General features: G+C 51.5%; 10 protein-coding genes across 10 annotated transcripts; 5 read left to right on the forward strand and 5 right to left on the reverse strand.

Moving 5' to 3' along the window:
* Positions 1–216: 216 nt before the first annotated feature.
* BKA78DRAFT_167133 (uncharacterized protein) lies at positions 217–1,215 on the reverse strand. Its single transcript, XM_066883188.1, has 2 exons — positions 746–1,215; positions 217–696 (listed from the first exon to the last, which is right to left on the reverse strand). The coding sequence occupies exons 1-2, from the start codon at positions 1,041–1,043 to the stop codon at positions 404–406; spliced, it is 591 nt and encodes a 196-aa protein (XP_066742798.1). The 5' UTR covers positions 1,044–1,215; the 3' UTR covers positions 217–403.
* A 363-nt stretch (positions 1,216–1,578) lies between these two features.
* BKA78DRAFT_167295 (uncharacterized protein) lies at positions 1,579–5,540 on the reverse strand. The gene is made up of 3 exons (XM_066883190.1): positions 3,728–5,540; positions 2,000–3,651; positions 1,579–1,890 (listed from the first exon to the last, which is right to left on the reverse strand). The coding sequence occupies exons 1-3, from the start codon at positions 5,440–5,442 to the stop codon at positions 1,730–1,732; spliced, it is 3,528 nt and encodes a 1,175-aa protein (XP_066742799.1). The 5' UTR covers positions 5,443–5,540; the 3' UTR covers positions 1,579–1,729.
* A 1,326-nt stretch (positions 5,541–6,866) lies between these two features.
* BKA78DRAFT_319145 (uncharacterized protein) lies at positions 6,867–8,847 on the forward strand. Its single transcript, XM_066888837.1, has 6 exons — positions 6,867–7,238; positions 7,284–7,351; positions 7,405–7,642; positions 7,694–7,753; positions 7,809–8,093; positions 8,151–8,847. The coding sequence occupies exons 1-6, from the start codon at positions 7,191–7,193 to the stop codon at positions 8,397–8,399; spliced, it is 948 nt and encodes a 315-aa protein (XP_066742800.1). The 5' UTR covers positions 6,867–7,190; the 3' UTR covers positions 8,400–8,847.
* Positions 8,848–9,554: 707 nt separating this feature from the next.
* BKA78DRAFT_167801 (uncharacterized protein) lies at positions 9,555–11,440 on the forward strand. The gene is made up of 6 exons (XM_066883193.1): positions 9,555–9,591; positions 9,672–9,804; positions 9,903–10,129; positions 10,202–10,804; positions 10,886–11,014; positions 11,070–11,440. The coding sequence occupies exons 2-6, from the start codon at positions 9,765–9,767 to the stop codon at positions 11,313–11,315; spliced, it is 1,245 nt and encodes a 414-aa protein (XP_066742801.1). The 5' UTR covers positions 9,555–9,591; positions 9,672–9,764; the 3' UTR covers positions 11,316–11,440.
* BKA78DRAFT_167932 (P-loop containing nucleoside triphosphate hydrolase protein) lies at positions 11,147–12,605 on the forward strand. Its single transcript, XM_066883194.1, has 3 exons — positions 11,147–11,819; positions 11,878–12,044; positions 12,098–12,605. The coding sequence occupies exons 1-3, from the start codon at positions 11,336–11,338 to the stop codon at positions 12,278–12,280; spliced, it is 834 nt and encodes a 277-aa protein (XP_066742802.1). The 5' UTR covers positions 11,147–11,335; the 3' UTR covers positions 12,281–12,605.
* Positions 12,606–13,236: 631 nt separating this feature from the next.
* On the forward strand, positions 13,237–14,211 carry BKA78DRAFT_354452 (uncharacterized protein; the record flags this gene model as incomplete). Its single annotated transcript, XM_066891734.1, has 2 exons — positions 13,237–13,715; positions 13,764–14,211. The coding sequence occupies 2 exons, from the start codon at positions 13,237–13,239 to the stop codon at positions 14,209–14,211; spliced, it is 927 nt and encodes a 308-aa protein (XP_066742803.1).
* Positions 14,212–14,369: 158 nt separating this feature from the next.
* BKA78DRAFT_253473 (putative monocarboxylate transporter) lies at positions 14,370–15,742 on the reverse strand (the record flags this gene model as incomplete). The annotated part of the gene is made up of 2 exons (XM_066884823.1): positions 14,370–15,376; positions 15,427–15,742. The coding sequence occupies 2 exons, from the start codon at positions 15,740–15,742 to the stop codon at positions 14,370–14,372; spliced, it is 1,323 nt and encodes a 440-aa protein (XP_066742804.1).
* Positions 15,743–15,938: 196 nt separating this feature from the next.
* On the reverse strand, positions 15,939–17,168 carry BKA78DRAFT_167943 (uncharacterized protein). The gene is made up of 2 exons (XM_066883195.1): positions 16,936–17,168; positions 15,939–16,885 (listed from the first exon to the last, which is right to left on the reverse strand). The coding sequence occupies exon 2, from the start codon at positions 16,874–16,876 to the stop codon at positions 16,136–16,138; it is 741 nt and encodes a 246-aa protein (XP_066742805.1). The 5' UTR covers positions 16,877–16,885; positions 16,936–17,168; the 3' UTR covers positions 15,939–16,135.
* A 1,296-nt stretch (positions 17,169–18,464) lies between these two features.
* Positions 18,465–19,888, forward strand: BKA78DRAFT_319197 (uncharacterized protein). The gene has a single exon (XM_066888838.1). The coding sequence runs from the start codon at positions 18,694–18,696 to the stop codon at positions 19,741–19,743; it is 1,050 nt and encodes a 349-aa protein (XP_066742806.1). The 5' UTR covers positions 18,465–18,693; the 3' UTR covers positions 19,744–19,888.
* Positions 19,889–19,945: 57 nt separating this feature from the next.
* Positions 19,946–20,647, reverse strand: BKA78DRAFT_354456 (uncharacterized protein; the record flags this gene model as incomplete). Its single annotated transcript, XM_066891735.1, has 1 exon — positions 19,946–20,647. One exon carries the CDS (start codon positions 20,645–20,647, stop codon positions 19,946–19,948), a length of 702 nt encoding a protein of 233 aa, XP_066742807.1.
* Between the last annotated feature and the right edge of the window lie 71 nt (positions 20,648–20,718).

Here is a 20,718-nt window from a genome sequence, read left to right on the forward strand (position 1 = left end):
TCCGTCCCCAACGCGTAAGTCTGGTCTCATCGAGCGATAGGCATGTCGTACTACGTCTGTGCCGACAGACTGCACAATGCGACCGTTCTTGCGTGCTCTGCAAACGCTCACCGCCAGCAATCTCGAAAGACTTATCGCGCGCTTGCAAGATTAGCCGGGAAGCGACAGACCAACGTCGACCGAGCCACACCAAACGAGGGCAAAGAGCATCTACACGAGGACTCGATCATGGCTCTCTGGTCATCGGCACGTTGCTGAGTCGTTCAAAGACAATGTACAGATTTCGTGTGCATTTTGAGACATCTCACACCAGACGACTTTCAACCGCTAACCCTAGACTGGTAGCTCACCGTGCAACGCTGGAAAAACAGAACCACGTACAACGCCAGACCACCACCTCGCGTTACCTCGGATCAGATGTCCCCGTCTCTGCCATATTGTTGATGAGATTTTTCTTCGCAGTTTCCATGGGCATCACCGAAGTCCTAGGAGAAGGATTGGATCCCATCGAAGCATATGAAAGCCGAAAGCTTGCTCGCTTCGCCCATGATTGCCTTGGCCTCTTTGGGGTTTGCGGTTCATCGGAATGTGCCAGGGCAGGCTGAGCGGGGCCGCTCAACACCTCAGAAACGTTCGGCAGATTGAAGTACTTTTGCCCTCCTTCCGACGTGTCGGGAGTGGGTGGAATGACGGAAACTTGCAGCAATCAGCTAAAAGTCTCGCAACCTTCGGGGATCAATCTTACCCTTGGGAGTCCTATCCTTGGGCTTGAAAGAGAAGTTCTCTGAGAGACCGACTGGCAGTATCTTGACTTCGGTTGGTGCTGCTTGAGCGGCCGCAGCTGAGTTTGCTCGGGCTCTGTAGAACCTCCTGCGACGCACAAAGATCCAAATGAAAATGCCGATGAAGACTCCGAGGCTGATGCCGCTCACGACAATGGCGCCGACAATTTTTTGAATATGTCGCTCGCCTTTCGGCTGTGGGCCTGCAGGATGCACAGAAGGATGGACTGGGTTCTCAGGAAAGCCTGAAGTGGTCGACATCGTGAGGATGGTATGGAGTGAGTTGTGTGAGTGCGTCCAGATGTACAGCGTTTGTCCATCCCTTGGCTTCCATTAATATTCAGCTCTGACCTATGGACAGTCGTGGCAGTGACGATCTTTCCTTGGAACCAAAGGGATGTCGTCGGGATCCCTAACGTGAAAGGGTAAGGCGCTATTCTTCCAACACTTTCAACAAGCCCTAGCCAACCAAGATATCAAATTGAACGTGTCTAGATTCCACGTTGGAATGCACATGATTGAAAATGAGGTCATTTATTCCAGACTTTCGAAGATAAATCCTGCAACGCGGTTCGAGGGTTTTTCCGTTCTTCCCCAAATTCAACCATGAGTGGCCTCCCCTCGCTCTTTCAAAGCTGCCAGCCATGGCTACCGTCCTGCCGCTGTACCAGAGGACCCGTTCAAATCTGTCTCAAATTCCTCAATCATCTGATCGATTCTTCTTCTCCGGTCAATGTGGTGCGAAGCATCTTTGGCGTCAACCCATTCACCAATGTTCTCGGGTCGGATGTAAACTACTACAGGCGCCTGAGACTGCTCACCTGTAGCATTCACAGCTCCAAGGATCAACTTGGCGCAGGACTGAGGATCTTTTCGAGGAGGAGGGAAAAAATGGATGGCTCGGCCACAGGCGGACTGCGGAAGAGGAAAGAGGTTGGCTAGGGTTTTCACCGACTCTTTGCTTTCTCGGCTGTTTTCACTTTGAAGACGAATCTCCTCGGCCTCCAAGGATGAAAGCTCATTTGGAACCTGGTTCGAAGAATGACTACGACAGCTTGCGGGTCTTTCGTCCTGATCTGTCTGGTCATTGTTTGCCTGCAACGGTATTCTAATCACTCTCAACATCAGTTCCGCATCAGCAAAGGAAATGTAAACGTCGCTGTCCGTCCAGGTAAACGTGAACGGGAGACGCTGAGTGCAGGTAGACGGCCACTTGCCAAGGGAAATTCCATTGCGGCCAGGCAAAGTCTTCGGCATGCTGGAGCATGGGTTTCGGCGGGACAGTCGGACGGCCAGTACCTGAATGAAGACCCTATTCTTCGTTGTTCTGACTTTGAACATCATTTGTGAAGGAAATACAGACGAGTACATCGGGGGTCTAGTGCGGCGCACAAGTTTGGTGCAGGGTATGGCAGTTACCCTCGCGACAAAGAGATAACGACCACAGACTGAGAATCTCAGCTGCATACTGACGGCTGAGCATTTTTCGTCGCGATGCTTCTCGGCTCTGTCAAAAGGTAATCGATGGACCAGGTACGTATTTTTCTCCACGTTGGCGAACAAAAGCTTGGTTCCGCTGAGGGCATAGACCAAAAGTGGCATCGTTGGATGCATCACCGGGGCTGAGGTATGAAGAAGAGATCTGGGGTCTGTTGCGCTGGATGTGTACCGGAAGACAATCTCTTCCGAGTCTTCATCACCGTTCCCGCCTTTCCCTAGCTCATCTCTGTCGCCATGATTACTTCGCTGCACGATGATCATGATCCCCATTCTTGTGTTATCCCGCCGTATGGAACCCAAAATTCTTAGCTGTCCGTCTTGATTTGTTGTTTTGTGGAGTTGGTGGCGCTTATTCATGCACCAAAGCCCTTTGCGAAAACATGCGAGACAAACGTCGAAGAAATTGCGTCTCGAGCACAGAGAGCATCGATAAAAAATCGTCGCGTTCGGCCTTAATGTGTTCATGCAAAGATCACACTGGACCTCCATCATCTCGTTCCCTCGGGCGATCCTGTAAGCATCGGCCTCTTCGTCACTTTCTGGGTTGTACTCAAAATCCGACCCGCCTTCATCATCTGCGTCGGACTCAAGAGACACGCGGTTGTCATCTGAATTGTCCAAGGAAGATCTTGATCTTTGGGGAGAGTCTTTTTCAGAAAAAGCGGTTGATCCCGGTCCCAGGTATGGTTGGAAACCCGGCATTCCTGAAGCAGAAGAATAGTCTGAAATTCCCTCATCGGCCTCGCTCGATTCAACATCTTCATACTCTTCCGGTAGACCCTCCGATGAAGATCCATAGGTCCAATATTCCTCAGCGGAGGTGAAGTCGCCCTCTGGATCGACATCATCGTTCAAACTCTCTGAGCTCCCGTCGTACGTTTTGTACACATCTGCTTTGTTTTCTCCCAAAGAATGAGCGTGTTTTTCCTGCTTCAAGCTTTCAATAGTTTCATGAAGGTGGACTTGAGTCTCAACCGCAACCCGACGAGAGCGTACTTCATACGCTCCATAAACCCTAATGTCCTCCCAGTACAGCTGAGACCGACTTTTGAAGGGTTTCTCAGGCTCAATTTTTTGAGTGCCACCTGCCTGTACCCAACGTCCCATCGATCTTCGATAATGGGCTCCACCAATGCGAACACTCAATCCGTGGTGACTGTCGGCGATGGGAACCGCGCGAGATAACGAGTCGCCAGATTCAGCGATGATGGGAAAGGTCTGTGTGTTTAAAGGATCGTAAAGATACCATCCGACAAGACTTGGGTCAACCAACGTAGTTTCCGGTTCGCCGTATGGGGTAGGCGGGTTGTGGCTATCAAGGCACCACTTGTATCGGGTCAGTTGAAGAGTTGGATGCGATGAGTCGGACCTGAATATGGATCTCTTCTGTTAGCGCTTTCATTCCGGAAGATGTTTCATCTTCAGTCCCTGGGAAAGATGCTTACCGTGTGCAAACTTGCCAGGTAGAGACTCTTGTCCCGTCTTGACTGATGGTCTCATATAACCAGGGCCCTTCACTGACATTCTTCCTTGCGCTTCCCATTATTTGTGGGGCTGCATCCAGGAGAACGCTCTTGTTGCGCTCAATCATCGACCCTGTCTTATACATGAAGCTGCTTGGTCCCAAAGCACCCCAAAAACACCTCTCAATCTCACCATTCAGGCACTCGGTCTCTCCCAAATGCAGAAAGTTCTTCCATTCAGCGAGGAACTTGTCAAAATCGCTCACCATATTACCCCGCTCAACACAATTTTCGAACCAACTAGGCAGGTGACGCTTCACTTGGATTTTGTTACCCGTCGATCGTCCTCCCTTGTATTGATGAAAGGGATGAATGAAGTGTCCCGGACAGAAAAGGCTCTGAACTTGAAGGGTCACTAGGAATTGTGGTGAAAGAAGAAATTTTGCCACGTTTGCGCATCGCTTCAAGCTATGTCCCACTTCTTGGAGGTGGTGAAACCAGTGTTTGGCTGCGTAACACAGAAATTTGTGGTCACAGACACGTTGGCGAGGAGGTGCACTTGTCTTGAATTCGGTCGAGGAGACCTTATTCAGAAGTACGGAGTATCGATCTTGCGAAAGATACTTGAGGCATGCCTTGGCAATGATTGATCCTTTGACGACAGGATCGTTTCGAGAGGACGAGTCCAAGGCATCACTTTGGCCTTTATCTTGTCTTTGTCCGCCTTCCGGGGATCCATGAAGAAATTTGAAGACTGACCCATGCGATAGCTTCAGATAACCGTCGCTTGGGCTGCTGGGAAATGGTATGAAATCAACAAATAATTCGCAGCGGTGGATGATGGCCTCTCGTTCGATCATTCTGCCCTTTGTCAGGCTCCCGCAGTCCCAGGGCATCTCTATAATTGAAAGTGCCTCCTGAACCTCTGTCACACTTAAAGGGCGCTTGGAATATGCCAGGAGTGAGAGAATGTTGATTGACAGGTTTGGGTTGCTGTCTTTTGAACCTTGTCGATCCAAAGCTCGGAGCTCCTGTAGTCTTTCGGCATAGAATGTTTCGAGTCTCTCTGGTAAGCCCTGTAAAATCTTTTCCAAAAGCAAGTCTGGAATCGTAATTTTATCCAGACTTGCTTGCATCATGAATACCCATCGGAAATTGGTTCCTGCCTGCGCTGAAAGACTCTTTTTCGCAACAGTTCGGTGTGGTTCGGACAGTCGATCAAGAATTCCCTCCTGCACAGACTTGAGATAGCTCTGCACATCAAGGCCAACAGATGACTTGTTCATCGAGATCTGAGTAGGGCCGAGTCTCTCTAGCCACTCCACGATAGGTTGCGATCTTTGGCTGCTGCACCACAACCGTACGTCCATTGACTTGTCTTGTGTCAAACTCGTCAAGAAGTAGACTGTTGAATGTAGGCCCTCAGACAGAAACTCCAGATACACTCTTCTCATCTCTGATGGATCTTCTTCGGCCGTTTTGACTTCGTTAAGCCCGTCAAGAAAGAAGTACACCGTCGTGCATTGTTTGGCGAGCAGTCGGATCATTTCGTGAAGGTTTTCGACCATTGTCGAACTCCGCCGGAGTAGTGAAAGCACTTCCGTATCGATGCCATCATTTACCAGATGCTCCAGAAGTTGCGCCGCTAATATGGCCGCCATGTTGTGCTTTGTACGATCTTTGCCGTAGGTTATCATGAGGAACGGGGTTGCGGCCCTCTTGTCAAAGTGGTGAATGTGCTCGATTGCCGAAGAGCATAACACTGTCTTCCCCTCACCCCCGCCACCTGTGAGCCAAACGAAGCGATTTGAACCAGACCCTTGACTTAGGGAACGCCAGTTTCTGAAACTTTTGTGCTTCAGGAGCCATTGACAGGTTTCCGGATGACGCTGGCTCAGTGCTTTTTCGTAGGTAATCTTGTTGAAGTCATCATCTCCGTGACACGTAGCTCCAGGATCAATCCAATTGCGGATTTCCTTGATCTTCTGAGGGTCTTTTGTACGACAAGTTCTACCGACTTTGACACGATCGAGTAACGTTTTGTAGTTACTGTCTTGGTGCGATGAGAACTTTGATATTGTAAAGTGCTTGACCCCATGCAGTGTAAGTGTGCGTTCGTGACGCTGGTATGTGAGGCCTGAATCTCCAGGAGTGACCTAAGCAAAGTAAGTAATCTACAAGACTCTGCTTTAATTTCTATAATCAATACATTATCTTGAGGTCTATCGCTTAAACTCGCACATGCTGACGAGATGTTGAAACTTGGGGCAATCTCCCCAAATGATTTCTGAATATCGCTGAGAACATTCGACCACAGCGTCCACTGACCGGTGCTGTTCTCACTAAATGTGCCTTTCGAGATGGATCGCCAGGCATCAGGATTGATCCCAACATGGGGGGTATCTAGAAAGATGACGTGCTTTGTTTTCTGCAAAACAGCAGCAAATTGACTCTCTCTTGCGTAAGAGTAACAAAGGGCCTAGCAATGGGAGAGTCAATTGGCATCACTGATAGTCCAACAGCACAGAGAGGACATACACTCTTAATCACAATGCCTCCCGCTCCATGACCAATGAATGTAATAGGTGGTTCGACCTAGAAGGAGAAGTTTGAGCTTTCAGGCTCTAATCGGGGAGTTGACTCAGCCTTGACGCACTTTTTGCCGAGTTTCTTCATCAATCAAATCGTTGCACAACGCCTCACCATGATTGAAAACCCTCCCTTCCTCGCAGACATCGTCATGTATGAAAGTTGATTTACTTGTCGGGTATCCAAACGACAGAATCCTCGTATTGTCAAGATCGCGACCGAGAAAGTCGATGGGCCAGAAGGGCGTGTTCTCTTCTTGCCAGTCCGAAATAGGACCGCTCCAAAGGCCATGGACAAGCACAATGCTAATGGAAAATCAGAATGTAACCCAGAGTGATGGACTTAAGGGCACACTGGGATAACTTACTCATGCTCAATTTTCGTAATGTCTTGTCCGGGCTTAGACCAGAGAACTTGGAGCCCAAGGTAGTCTTCTGGATTGTCTGTTTCCATATCTTCGTGGAACCTTCAGGATCTTCTTTTTCGTAGACAATCGAGGAAAGAATGATTAACGTGTGATGTTGGAGGGAAAGAGGGGCCTAAGGAAATCTCACGGGAAATGCCAAGCACTCAATAAATATCTCGATTATGCAGGCTGCTTACCAAACATCTGATCCACGTCATCTAAGATCACTGATTTCGCAGTGATCCACATGGTGGCTGAGACGCATAAGTTGACAGTATCCTGGGCCTCGTCTAGAGTCCATGCAGTCAGCTGAGTATGCACAGTGCATGTGCACTTTTCATGTGAGGAAGAAAGCGCTGAAAAGGATTCCAGCACTTCATGGTCTGCTCTCCAAGCTTGATCTTGGTCACTTTACTCACCGCAAGGTAGAACAAGTCACCGACCACAGCAATGTCGGATCAGAATGCAACGCCAGAAGAAAGCTTACTTGAGCCCCCTGTAAGTTTGCGCATCACTTTGATCGAATTAGCTAAAATTTTGAAGACTAGCACTTTGGGACTCCATCAAGTCTACCCCGACTCAAGCGTAGACACTGATGACGCGACAATTGAGTGCGTGTTTTTACTGTCCCTTCGAAATTTGGATATAGAATTGACAGGAGAAGTATTGTTGCAGTTCACGGGCTTGGCGGAGATTCCTTTTCAACATTCACAAAGAATGACTGCCTCTGGATCCGCGATCTACTGCCATCAGTATCAGGTTTCGAAAATACGCGGATTATGACTTTTGGATACAAAGCTTCAGTGTTCTTGCATCCCTTTGCCGAGCAGACCAGGGGTAGGACTTTCACGTTTGCGGAAGATCTTCTGAATGAATTGGTTGATAATCGATCTTCTCCAAAGGTAAGAAGTCAGCGATGCTCAAGGACTGAAACCCCTCTGATGGTCTTCTAGGAACGGGAAAGGCCGATTGTCTTTTTAGGCCACTCGCTTGGGGGGATTGTTATCAAAAGTGTCAGTCAATTTTGACTTCTAAACCTTGGTGTCAGTCAATCTAACCGATAAATAGGCCCTTCGCCACGCTCACGAACGCTACAGTGTCTTTGGTGACATCCTTGACTCAACGAATGCCATCATTTTCTTTGGGACCCCTCATCAAGGATCAGACTTGGCGAAATGGGCTTCAATCCTCAATGGGTTGGGGAAAGCGTTTCGAGTTCGCAATAGCGCGGTTGTTGAAGAGCTGAAAAGATGGTCAAACCCGCTTAATGAACTAACAACGACCTTTTCGGAGCTGGCAGAAAGATTCCAGATCACAACCTACTTTGAGACAAAACCAACCAACGGAATTCTGGTAGGCCCACTGTTGTGTTATTTCGATCTTTTGGGTCCGTCATTAACATAAGAAAAGGTCGTGCCCGAAGGATCTGCCCGAATGGGTCAAAAGCATGAGCGTATCAGTGGTCTTGAAGCAGATCATCGCGGGGTCTGCAAGTTCTCGGCGGAAGAATCCAATTGGAATCGTGTTTCTGCTCGCCTCAGGGCAATTGCGAGGGACATCCGACAACGTGTTGATCTCGCGTTTCCGACCGTCCCTGCCGGCCTTGTCAATAATCAGGAAAAACACACAAGAGACCAGTCCGAGGGGCTATTTAGATAAAATATTGAAAGAAGTGGACGTATCCACTTATTTACGCTCTGCCGAATGTCTCACGTTGTTTGCGTCAGGTGGATTCTAGCCCTTACGCTAGAGATTCTTTGTCTTGATCTCAGTCATATAGGTGTCGACTGTGGCGACTCAATGAAATGTGGACCGTCGATGGATTAGTGCAAGAATCCATCTAAAAACCCCCCGGCAAGGTTGCGCAAGACTCACCAAGCCGGAGGAGGAGGCGAAGACGAGGAACTGGACCATATCGTCGCGTTTCATCGTGGTCGTTGTTGTCGTTTGTTTCATTGTCGTCGTCGCTGCGTAGGAGGGCCTCCCTAATGCTCACCATTCACGTGCAGACTTCCCTCTGCTGCCTAAATCCAAACTTTGATTGATTCCTGGGTTAATCGCGTGCCATTTCCCCCCTCCCCTCTCAAGCCCCTCACCAAAAGCCCCCCTTCTGCAGCACCTAATTTCCCGTCCACTTCTAGAAGGCCCAATGGCACGCGGCAGCGATGGTCCTACGCTTCGCTCCAGGGTTTGCGTCGCATCATCTCACCTTCCTCCAGCTTACCGGGGGCAAGAACGCGTTGTTCAGGTCTGCAAGCCTCGAAATGCATTTGCGTCGTATAAATGCAGGTTGACAAGGCTGGGTCGCTTGGCGTTTACGTCCTCGGCTTTGCCGACATCAGCTGCAGGATATTTGTCACGCCGTTCTGGCAGGGCATTGGGGCGATTGTGAGTGGACCCGATCGACTGCAGATAGGGGCGATTCAAGCGGAAATCTTAGCTTTCCAAGTAATCCCAAGGCTACTTCGTACAAGATCTCGCTTAAGCTGTGATTCAGCTGGTCCTGCATGAGTGTACATTCAGCAACGCCTCGTCCCAGTAGCATAGCACGAGTGAGACCATTAAAGCCGAATTCTCGCTCTCGGCGCCCCTCGAATTCATTGCAGATTTCATCATTGCGCAAAAACTTGGTATTTTCCCCATCTGCATGACCAAACATACTTAAAGGCGTTTCTTTCTGCATCTTCGACAAGGACGAATATTGAACGACATATTGTCAAGATGGCACCAGATGTGATGGAATTGCCCGGGGTGTTCGATGCGTGGGAATTCAAGAAGCTGGTCAATAAAGATGTCCTAAACGAGACAATCAAAACCTTGCAGCAAGAATGTGGTGAAGACCTTGTACAAGGTAAGTTGATATTTCTACTACAAATGGTATCAAAAGCACGGTGGGAAGCAAGAACGACAAAACTGACCGAGACTTCGAAGCTGTGGACCGATACTACACCATTGAAGCGGAAAAGATGAAAATCATGCAGTCCAAAATCACCGGCATTGTAGACGGGACGAGAAGTTACGAGGATGATGAGGGAATCTGTGAACGAGACCAATAGTATGTCATGTCCGTAATTTCTGCGAAACCTTCACCTGACGACTGCATAGTTACGACAAGTAGGTTTCGGAAGTCTCTGCTATTCAAATTTGCTGAAATCTTACCAGCAATCGCTAGGGCTGAGCTCCGCTGGAAACTTAAAAAGCACACGAAGCCTCCAATCTCGAAGGGCTTCAGTGATCGCCACGTTCTATTCGTACGGCGTGTTTACAACCAAAGGATGAAATTCGACAAAACAATCATCCAGGTCAATGGACGACGACTCCGAAATGCTCTAAGGAACATGTTCCAGGAGACTAAAGGTTTTGGGCTAACGAAGGATCAAAACACAGAGGTCAGTAGCCGTGGTTGGTCCAAGGCTCGATCAGGATCTTGTTACGTGAGATCCGCTGAACTGAATTCACAGCTCGAGGATGTTCGCTTTCTGTATTGGGCAAAGCCGGAGCTTGAACTGCTGAGTACACATTACCAAAGCGTACAAGACACGGAGTCCCTGTCCGAGATCAAGGTTGGGCTACAATTCATCCATACTGAATGGTCACAAATGCAATTAAGTCTCAACTCCCTTCTCCCATCATCCATCACATTTGAGTACTTATGGGCTATCTTCCCACCGCATTGTCTGATAGTCGGCAAGGATGATCTTGACAGCACGAGTATCTGGCGTGTTTCCAGTATCGTGCTTGAACAATCATCAAGAGGAGCGATTCGCTTCATCATCATGGCAGATTTCATCGAGTGGGATGGTGAGCATGTGGGCATGGCGAGTAAGAAATTCGTCATCATTAGATTCACGGGTTCCTTTCTCGTGGCGGACCTGCCGTGTGTGCCGCTACGATACCACCCAAGAGCCTCGGCTATCATCGAGGAAGTCTTGAAGCGGAACGAAAAGAAATTCAAACATTGCCGGCGAGGTTTCCAGATACGAAACCACAAGGGATTTGCTTCGATCAGCGTGGAGAATGACCAAAAGAGCAATGAAAAAGATCGCAAGCTCCTAAAGCACCATGTAAGTTAAGCAGGAGACGAAAGCCTTGGACTCTTTTCGCCTCTCAAAAGTGACCAAATTGCTGAACTGGCAATTTTCTAGTACCAAGGCCGAGTAATCGTTGATCCTAAGATGATGCACGAGGCTGAGCCCAACAATACTCTTTGGCCTACATTGAAAACTCTCCGCAAGGCCCGGGTATTCAGATCGGAAGTTGCGTTTGATGAGAAGGTAACGCCTTGCACCTGCTTCCTCGGACACGGCTAACCTTTTTGGTCCGTAAAAGGAAATCTTGAATCAATTGACCAGGGATCCAGATGTAGTTGAGAGCGACAGAGTCAAACCTGATCCTGGACTACCCGTAATACACGGGGACCTGAAAACAACTTTGACCCAGGAGCAACGGCTACTTCTGTCAGGCGTAACGTTCGGGTACTTCCTTGGTGATGCCAAATGGGGTAAGCTAATGCCCAGGTCGGCCCCTTTCAGCCATGTGAGACTCGGAGGAATTTCTCTGACAGGATTCCAATAGCGGCATTCAGCATTGATTGTATGTCTAATTTCGAGTGGAACACGACCGTGTTCGACTCACTTGTGATGGATGAAAACCTCAAGGATATCATCTATCGCCTTGTCAAGGCTCACACTTCGCTGTGCCCCGGTTTTGATGACTTCATCAAGGGCAAGGGAAGAGGCCTTATTGGCTTGCTTCAAGGCCCACCCGGCTCAGGCAAGACTTTGACCGCTGAGGCCATCGCAGAGACAGCCGAGAAGCCACTATATGTTGTCTCCAGTGGAGCACTTGGGTCCGCACCTGGTGAGATTCACCAAAATCTCACCAATATTCTCAGGCTTGCAGCACACTGGGGCGCAGTGTTGCTTCTCGACGAGGCTGATGTCTTTCTCGCTAAACGGAACCTGGTTGACCTCAATCGAAATGCCATTGTGTCGGTATTTCTAAGAGAGTTGGAGTATTATCAGGGCATCTTGCTTCTGACGACAAACCAAGCTCAGATCATTGATGATGCCTTTCAAAGTGGGTCTGCCCTCGTGCGTGCCGATCAAGATTCTGTCCTAACACATGCGAACCTCAGGTAGAATGCACTTTTTCCATTCCTATCCTAGTCTCGACTTTTCCGCCCGCAAAAGAATCTGGCAGGACTTCATTGCAAGGGCCCAAGGGAACCAGACCGACATCCATGTGGATGTAGACGAGACTGGCATCGAGAAGTTGGCAAAATTGCGCCTTAATGGTCGACAGGTAAGCTTTGTGCAGAAATCAGTTGGTAATTGCATCTGACTGGTCATGTTTAGATCAAAAACGCAATGGGCATCGCTATGACTCTGGCGCCTTCAGAAAACGTGCGCAAAATCACCGCAGACGCAATAATTTCAACTACAATGGCACTGCAACAATCACCGCCAAAACCTTTGCCAAAGCCAAAAAAGTTGACTCTAGGCATGCCGCAGCAGCAGAAGGCCATCACCCAGGAATAAGTCACGTCAGAGGTCATCAAACCTCTGATTCACGGATTTATTCGGAAATCTTTTTGGAAGAACTCCCTATAGCTCTGCATGAGTCATCAGTCAGCTCCAAAACAGGGGAGAGAGGAGTTCTTTCGCATCTTGGGGAAGGAGTGTCTCGGGGACCAATGCTCGCAAGCTGCAATTTTAGATCTTCATCTTCATCCATCCCGCTTGTCGATTCGCTAGTCCAGATTTTGACAGGATACGAGCATCTTTCGCGCATTGGAACAACAAATTTCGCCCTTTTTTTTGTTTTTTTTTTTGTGTCATAGTACATAGGTGACGTCGTGACGAAAAAAAAAAAAAAATCCAACCTAGATATAGCTTCACGTCGTCAACGTCGTCACACACTCGGAGGTAAGTGCTTGAATGCTCCTTGGGACTATCCATCAAGCGAAAAGTTCTTTCTGCATTCAAAGTACTGACCGCTTGATTACTTTCGCACCTTTACCATCAGCGCAAAGTTCTTGGTGCAAAGCTTTGAAGCATTTGTAGCATTTGTTCAGTCAAGACTCGGAACTTGGGCGAGGACTGATGCCCAAATAGGCAATAGGTAAGCAACACTCAAATGCTCCAGGAGTGACGTCATGAGCTCTTCAACCTTCTCCCACTCCCACGAAGCGCTTCAGTAATCCTTTGGAAGAAAGTCATCGTCTGACAAACAACTCGAAGATGATGACGGCGACCCATACGTGGCCTCGACGACGCGGATTACTATTCTCAGCAAAAAGTCAGATACATGCCTCCGTCCGACCCGACATCCGAGTTTAGTTACAGCGGTGGGTGGCTGGATTTCAGCTTCAATAGTGTCGCACCTAGCGGCGCCCTTGCTCCCGCTCTTGTAACCCCGCATCCGCCCAGCTCTTTCCACGAACCATTCCATCACTCAGACAGACACCGCAGAAAAAACGTACCTATCTTCCAAAATGACCAAAGCTCTTCTTATTACTGGAGCGACCGGCAAGCAGGGCGGCGCCGTGGTCGACGCGCTCCTGGCGCAGGGCTCCAAAGACACCATCCTTGCCGTCACCCGCGACCCTGAGGGCACGTCAGCCAAGCGGCTTGCGCACAAGTCGCCCCAGATCAAGCTCGTCCAAGGAGATCTCGACGATGTACCGGCGGTTTTTGACACCGCAAAGAAGATGGCGGGAGGCGCCCAGATCTGGGGTGTCTTCTCCGTCCAGCTCGCTATGGGCAAAGGCGCAAGCTCCGAGAGAGAGGAGAGACAGGGAATCGCGTTAATTGATGAAGCCGTCAAGAACGGTGTCCAGCACTTTGTCTACAGCAGCGTCGAGCGCGGCGGTGACGCTGAGTCGTGGAACAATCCCACCAATGTCCCGCACTTCATCACCAAGCACAACATCGAGCAGCACCTTAGGACCGCTGCCGGCAACAAGATGACTTGGTAAGTTCTAATCCTTAATTTAGAACTCCTATTAAACAATCGTAATAGGTCGATACTCCGTCCCGTCGCGTTCATGGACAACTTACAGCCTGGATTCCAAAGCAAGGTCTTCTTGGCCGCACTGCAGGACACGATGAAAGACAAGCCGCTGCAGTGGATCGCGACCGCCGACATTGGCTGGTTCGCCGCCCAGGCCTTCCTCAAGCCGCAAGAGTTCAACCACAAGGCCATTGGCCTGGCTGGCGACGAACTCACATTTGACCAGCTGAGCAAGGCCTTTGAGAACACGACGGGCTACCCCGCCGGGACCAGCTTTTCCTTTTTGGGCAGCACCCTGATGTACATGATGCCCGAGATGGGAACCATGATCAACTGGTTTGCTACCGACGGATACAAGGTCGACATCCAGGCGCTCAGGAAATCGCATCCGCAGCTGATGAACATGGAGACGTGGATTACGAAGAAGAGCGCGTTTGAGAAGAAGGAGGGCCAGTGAGTGGATGGTCATGTTTGAAGAACCGCTGTCGACGAATTAATGTTGCACGAAGAGCCGATCTTTTGGAACGTCGGAGTCGAACAATCTATAATCATGGTCTATTAAGTCTTGTCATTACTCGAAAATCAAACGGCCGTTCTCTCTTGAAATCTTTTGAATCAAAACTTAGTCTTGAAATTCCACTTCGTCGCGAGACCCATAGCCAGCACGAAGAACGCCGTTCCCAAAGCAAAGACCGCGCCACTGAAGAGAATCAGACCCGGAAAGTTCGGAACGCCATCGCGGCCGGTATCGAGGATGGCGCCGGCCAGCGGAACGCCCACCAACGTGCCGAAGCTGACAACGAAGTAGGTTGTGCCGTATCGCTTGCCGTAGTCTTCGGTCAGACAGATTTGCGCGATGCAGACGGGCGTCACTGCGATGATGGAGCCGGACGCCGCACCAAACGCCAGCGCGTACGCAATCACCAGCGCCGTGCTGCCTCCGGCATAGAGCCACAGAGGAGTCAACAGGGTGCAGATGGCCGACGTGGCGATCATCACCCGGAAGCGCCCCCAGGAGTCGGCATACCACCCAGACAGGCAACGACCAACGACACTTCCGGCATTGAGGATCATGACCAGCGAATATGATAACTCCTCAGAGAGTCCCTGGCCCAAGGCGTACGAGGTTATGTAAGTTACGGGGATGAAGAAGGCCAGTTCCAAGAGGAAAATGGCGGCCGTGGTTGTCGCGTAGATCTTTTCTTTGAGAGCAAACAAGTCGATTCCAGCACCTCCCTTCGTGTTGGGTGGCAGCCGAGTTTTGACGAGGAAAACAGCTGATCCGCAGAGGACGAGGCAAATCAGGCCCACGATGCGCATTGCACTGTCGAAGCCAATGCGGCGTTCGAGGTTGAGGATGATTGCAGGAAAGATGATACCGCCAATGCTTCCCGCCGTGAGCGCAAGTGAAGTTGCGAGGGCACGTCGTCGTCTAAACCAGTGGCCGATAGAGACAATTGCGGGCGTGAAGATGAGGCAACAGGAGGCTCCGCCCAAGATTCCCCACGCGAGCATATACTGCCAGTAGTATTGGCAGACGCTCAGGAGGAACAGTGAAATGACAAAGCCGAAGCATCCGGGAATTAGCGTGAATTTGAGTCCATAGGTGTCAAAGAGGGGACCTATGCGCCAGGTCAGCGATGGAAACTTATCATGGGGGTTGTTGACATACCGATTTGTATGCTTCCAAAATATACCAAAAAGGTAAAGGTGCTAAAGATCCACCCAATTTGCGCGTAGCTGTGGTCTTGCAATCGATGGCTGTTTAACCACGCGTGCATGACGCCCATGGTGTTGAGCAATCCAAAGGCGGCCACCATGGCGCACCAGCTGCCAAAGACGACACTCCAAGCCTTGCGACCTCCATCGGGAAAGTCGTCTCGCTCGTCTTGCAGTTCCTTGACTAGCCCGTCATTGTACTGCGCATTAGTCTGGCCGTGCAGAAGCGGCGTGTTTTCATCAACGTGATGGTCGTATTCGTCGGACATGGTGAATTGAAATGTCCTCACGCTGATGGTCGACGTCGGACTGCCTCAGAGGAAAAACGAGTAACGACTGCCAGATACCTTGTATCAATGACATGTAGACTGAGTTTTGAATGCAACTCTCATTTGGCGGTGGGGAAGCACGTGAAGTTCCCAGGGTCTGCGAGAAGGTTCGAGAGACGGCCGGGGCCGAGTGTGACCGGGGGTGCGGCATGAACACCAGGGGCATGCGCTCAAACTCCCGAGCCAAGCTCATCATCAACGATCGGTGATTGATTCGCTTATCGCATAAGAGATTCCTCTGAGCGGCCGGAGCGAAATGCTGTCTTCGTCGTCGATCATCCGAATTGTCCTCATTGGACAGTCAACATCGCATCCAAAACAACTGCAGCCTTGCTACTTTGATGTTGTCGACGCAAGAACTTTTTCAAGTACCCTTTGACCAAGTAACCTGATGCAGCCGTCCAATCTCAATCCCGGATTGTCCCGAAGCATGGCCATGATGGTCTTTTCAACCGTTGGCCAATTCTTCATCAAGAAATCAATCAGCTTCATCACCTGTTCGCAGCTCAATGGAGTTGGAGCTGGAGCTGGAGATGTTGTCTCGGCTGCATTTGGAACTGCTGTGGGAAGGGGCGGGGCTTGGCTCGGATCAAAGTTGTTTGTAGGACGTGATCGCCGAAAGCTGCGTCTTGATTTCTTTTTCTCGTTGTTGGGCCGAGGCAGGGGGGCTTCACTGCAGGCGTTCCCCTTTGCCCTCCAAAGGTCGTTCGGTGGCGGCGATTCGGCGAGCATGATTTCGACAATGTCGAGGACGACCAACAGCGGACTTGTAGACGGAGTGTCTCCATGCTTGAATTGGACATAAGTCGAGTCCAGCAACAGTCGTAGTGATTCAGTATCAGGGGTCGGCGGAGGCGGTACTCGTTCGATCGATTCTCCGGTCACAGTATCATCATCGCTGTCGCTTTCGCTTTCGCTGTCGCTGGCATAGTCCTTCTTGGAGAAATCAGAGTCCCTCCAGAACCACGGCCCACGCTCAAGAGATTTGCGCGGAGTATCGATTGCATTCAGGAAGGAGTTGTAGGCCGTGCTAAGGACAGGGGCCAGCTGCTCTATGGCAGCGCGTCGCTTCATTAATCACTTCTAGACAGGTGTTAGCGCCGATAGTAAAGGGTTGAAAAAGGGTGGTAGACCTTGGACTGTCGCAGTCGCGCACCTAAAAAGCAACAGAGGAGACCAACGAGGCCTTTAAATCAGACATTGCAGTAAAATGAGTTGAATATTAGATCCGAGCGAGGAATCAAGCGTGTGCCACGCACGGCAAGCCCTACAATACGAGTGAACATGGCGACTGGGTCGAATCACCAACAGAAGCAAAACACTGGCGTGGTCCAAGGGCGATTGGCACAGAGCTCAAATGGATCCCGCGGGGAAAGGAGCGAAAAAGCAAACAGCACGGTAAACAGGGTACTCAAAGCCAAGACAGAGCGGCATCCACTGCCTGGCATTGTCTCCCACGGATGCCCCTTGATCATTCTGTCGAGACGGCGCCAATCGAAAATCTGCACTAGAACCCCACAGCAGTCTTTGGTGACACCATAACTCGCCGTTTTTTGGCCAAGTGCATCCTACAGCAAAGTGGCTTGATGCCGCCCGGCGCCAGAGTGGTCAAAGCCGATCCTCGGCCAGCCCCAACGTCTGCTGACCGACGCAGAAACATTGCTGGATTCGGGTTTGATACGCAGCAATTTGCACTTGCTGTGCATCATCACGACTGAACAAAATTCGAAGTCGCTTCCAAGGACGAAATGCGATGAATGCTTGCTGTTGTGACATGGGCATGTTCCCAAACGGTCAAAGTCGGCGCCACAGCGCTAAGCACATGACCCAAAGTCGCTGAGGCTCTGCACAAAGTGGCTTCGAGGATGCCGTTTACGCGCGGTGGTTTGTTGTTTTTGGCAAGTCTGGTGTCAGATGCGCGTTTCCCTGGCGATGCGCTTGAAGCAGGAAGCCTGGAAGAGGTCCTTATGCACAACCCTGGATGCTTGCGCGTGCGGACTGACGAGTCCAATTGGGAATCTATTTTTGAATTCTCAACCTACCTGGCATGGAATATGCCGTGAACCGAGAACAATCCATTGGAACAAACACATGCGATTTGGAGGGATTTCTAATTCAAGTCGCGTTGCGAGTGGTAGCCGAGGGAGGTTTCGAGAATAATATGGTACCGATGAGGTTGTCGTGCTCTCAAACCGCTCTGTCGGGTGAGAAAAGGGAGAGCAAAATTTCCAGAACCGAGCATTCGAATGACGCTTGACGTCAGAAGTCTTCCAGTGACAGATCTCCTGGGAACCAAGAGTTCTCCAGCGGCGATTACCAGCTCGTCTTGAACGACCGACGCAAAGGCAGAACCTCTTTGTCAAGCGGAGGACGAAAGCAGCAGAGCCAACGGTTTTGCAAGAGACGCGTAGGCTTGCAGTTAGAAGAGCTTCGGTAGCGCTGAGTTGCCAGGAGGAGCAGTCGCAGGAGAACCAGGGAAACAGATGGCGCGAGAGATGGCACTGCGATGGTAAAGGATAGCTCGAGGCGAGGAGTTGACAAAGTAGACAAGGTGCGCAGCTCGCAGTGACTGAAAACGGTCCAGAAGCTGTCGGCCCGGAGTTTTGCCCTCCCTCGCGACTGGCTGTCCCGCTCCCGAGAGCCGTCCCGCTCAACAACCACTCTTCGACCTTTGCAACTACACCTCTTACAACAACACCACCGCCGTCATCGAATCGCCCCAGTCTCTAGAGTACCACCGCAGCCTCAACGCTCTCCTCTGTGAGCTAATTGAAACCGGCCATCATGGACTGCTCGCCGGTGCTCAAATACCTGGGCCTTGCCTCTGGCAGGAGCCTTTTCCATCCATCCCTCTCGTTCACATTTGGGCAGCACTCGCTACAACCGCCAAGATGAAGATTTCTTTCCTCATTTCCAGTCTTTTGACTTCGCTGCCCTTGAGCTATGGAGCTCCACAGCCTGGCGCAGCTCCCCCCGCAGGGGCAATCAACCCCAACTTCAACTTCCCCCGTCAAGCTGCCCCTGTCAACATGACGACTCTTACCTTGACGACGACAAACAGCATGACCATTACCAGCTGTCCTCCAACCATCACCGTCTGCAAGCCATCCCAGCAGACCACTTACGTCACCGCAACTGTCAATGTCTTTACTACGGTCTGCCCCGTCACCATGGCCTCTTCCATCATGAGCTCCATGTCGAGCAGCAGATCTAGGCACCACTCGACGCCCAGACGTACGACGCCTATGCCCACTTGGACGCCGATGCCTACTCCATCGCCGGCGATGACAACGCTTACGATGACTGGCACCAATGTCGTCACCATTACGAGCTGCTCCGTCACCAACTGCCCAGCCTCTGCGTCAACGACCTATGTCCAGACGCAAACCACCGTGTACACGACCATCTGCCCGGTCACTAGCACCTGGAGCTCCTCGCGCATGCGCAACCACACCAGGCCCATGTCGAAGCCAACCTGGAACCCACCTCCGGTCTGGACCCCAACCTGGTCACCAAAGCCCTGGACTCCAATGTCTTCTCCTCCCGCTCCTTGGACCAGTGGAGCCGCTGCTGGAGGACAAGCCCCTCCTCCTAGCCCCAGCTCGGCTGCCGCGGGTGGCCAGGCTCCTCCCCCAGCACCTGCTCCCCCTGCTCCGAGTGCTTCTGGCAAAGCCGCTGGCGGCCAAGCTCCTCCCCCTGCCGGCACCCCTGCTCCCGCTGGTGGAAGCGGAGCTGCAGCTGGAGGCTCGGCTCCTCCTCCCAGCTCTTCAGGCAAGGCTGCCGGCGGAGCTGCTCCCCCTCCGAGCGCTTCTGGCAACGCCGCCGGTGGTGGTGCCGCTCCTTCGCCAACCTCCACCCCGCTGATGGGTGTTGCGGATCGCACTTCGGTTGGTCCGGCGTTGGCCATTGTTCTTGCCATGATCATGGCGTTCGTTCTCTGAGTGAAGATCCTTTCTTAAGGGGATGGACAAAATTTTCTTGATGTACTGGCGCTTGATGTTGGACAAGGAGAAACACACAAGGCAGCCAAAATAGGAGATGTAGCAGCGGTAATGAGAAGAATCGATATTTGATTTCAATTAGAACGTTTGACATCATCACCGTCATCATTAACATGATCTGCCTGACAAGCACTGTATTGACTTAACCAGCAGCCGCACACAGCACCAACAGCAGCACCCCGGCCGCATGCACCACCGTCCCATTATCCCTCACCGTCGTCCACGTATCCCACGCGCCCGCTCCGCTCTTCAGCCGCTCCACCACGCCCGGCTGCACGCGCGCCCTGTCCGCAGGTCCAACCTCGCCCGTCCACCAGCGCACCGCGCCGGCATGTAGACGACCCCTCAACATCTCCCTCGCGGCCCCTTCCCGCACCAGCCAGAAATCCAGCCGCTCCCCCGGCCGCGTGACGCGCCGCGCGCACAGCGCACAGCGGGGCAGCACGGGCTCGAGGTAGTGCCAGCGGCGGTGGCCGTGTCGCTCGAAGCGCGTGACGGCGGCGGCGGTGGGCGCGAAAGCGTCGTGGGCGGCGCGCTCGAGCAGCGCCGCCACGGTCGTCTGCACGGCGGCGCCGCCGCAGTACGGGCAGATGTAGCCGTGGGCGACGCAGTCGTCGAGGTCGGGCGGCGCCAGCTTCATGTACAGCACGTGCGGCGAGGCGGGCGGGCCGACGCTGTCGGCGCTCACGTTGCACGTCGGACAGGGGACTTTGGCGCAGAGGCGGCAGCGGAGCGCGTGGGGTGCGGTTGTGAGGGTGGAGGGCGTGGGTGTTGTTGCGGGCGCGTTGGCCGTGCCGCAGAAGCAGCATGTCCAGGAGAAGAGGCAGATGGTTGGCTCGGCCATTCGGGTGGGTGATTGAAATATCTGACTGCGCTTCGAAACGAAAAACTGAACGAGAGAAGTAACCAAGGAAA

This window comes from Phyllosticta capitalensis (assembly GCF_038381095.1).
Source record: "Phyllosticta capitalensis strain CBS 128856 chromosome Unknown BKA78scaffold_7, whole genome shotgun sequence".
Classification (NCBI taxonomy): domain Eukaryota; kingdom Fungi; phylum Ascomycota; class Dothideomycetes; order Botryosphaeriales; family Phyllostictaceae; genus Phyllosticta; species Phyllosticta capitalensis.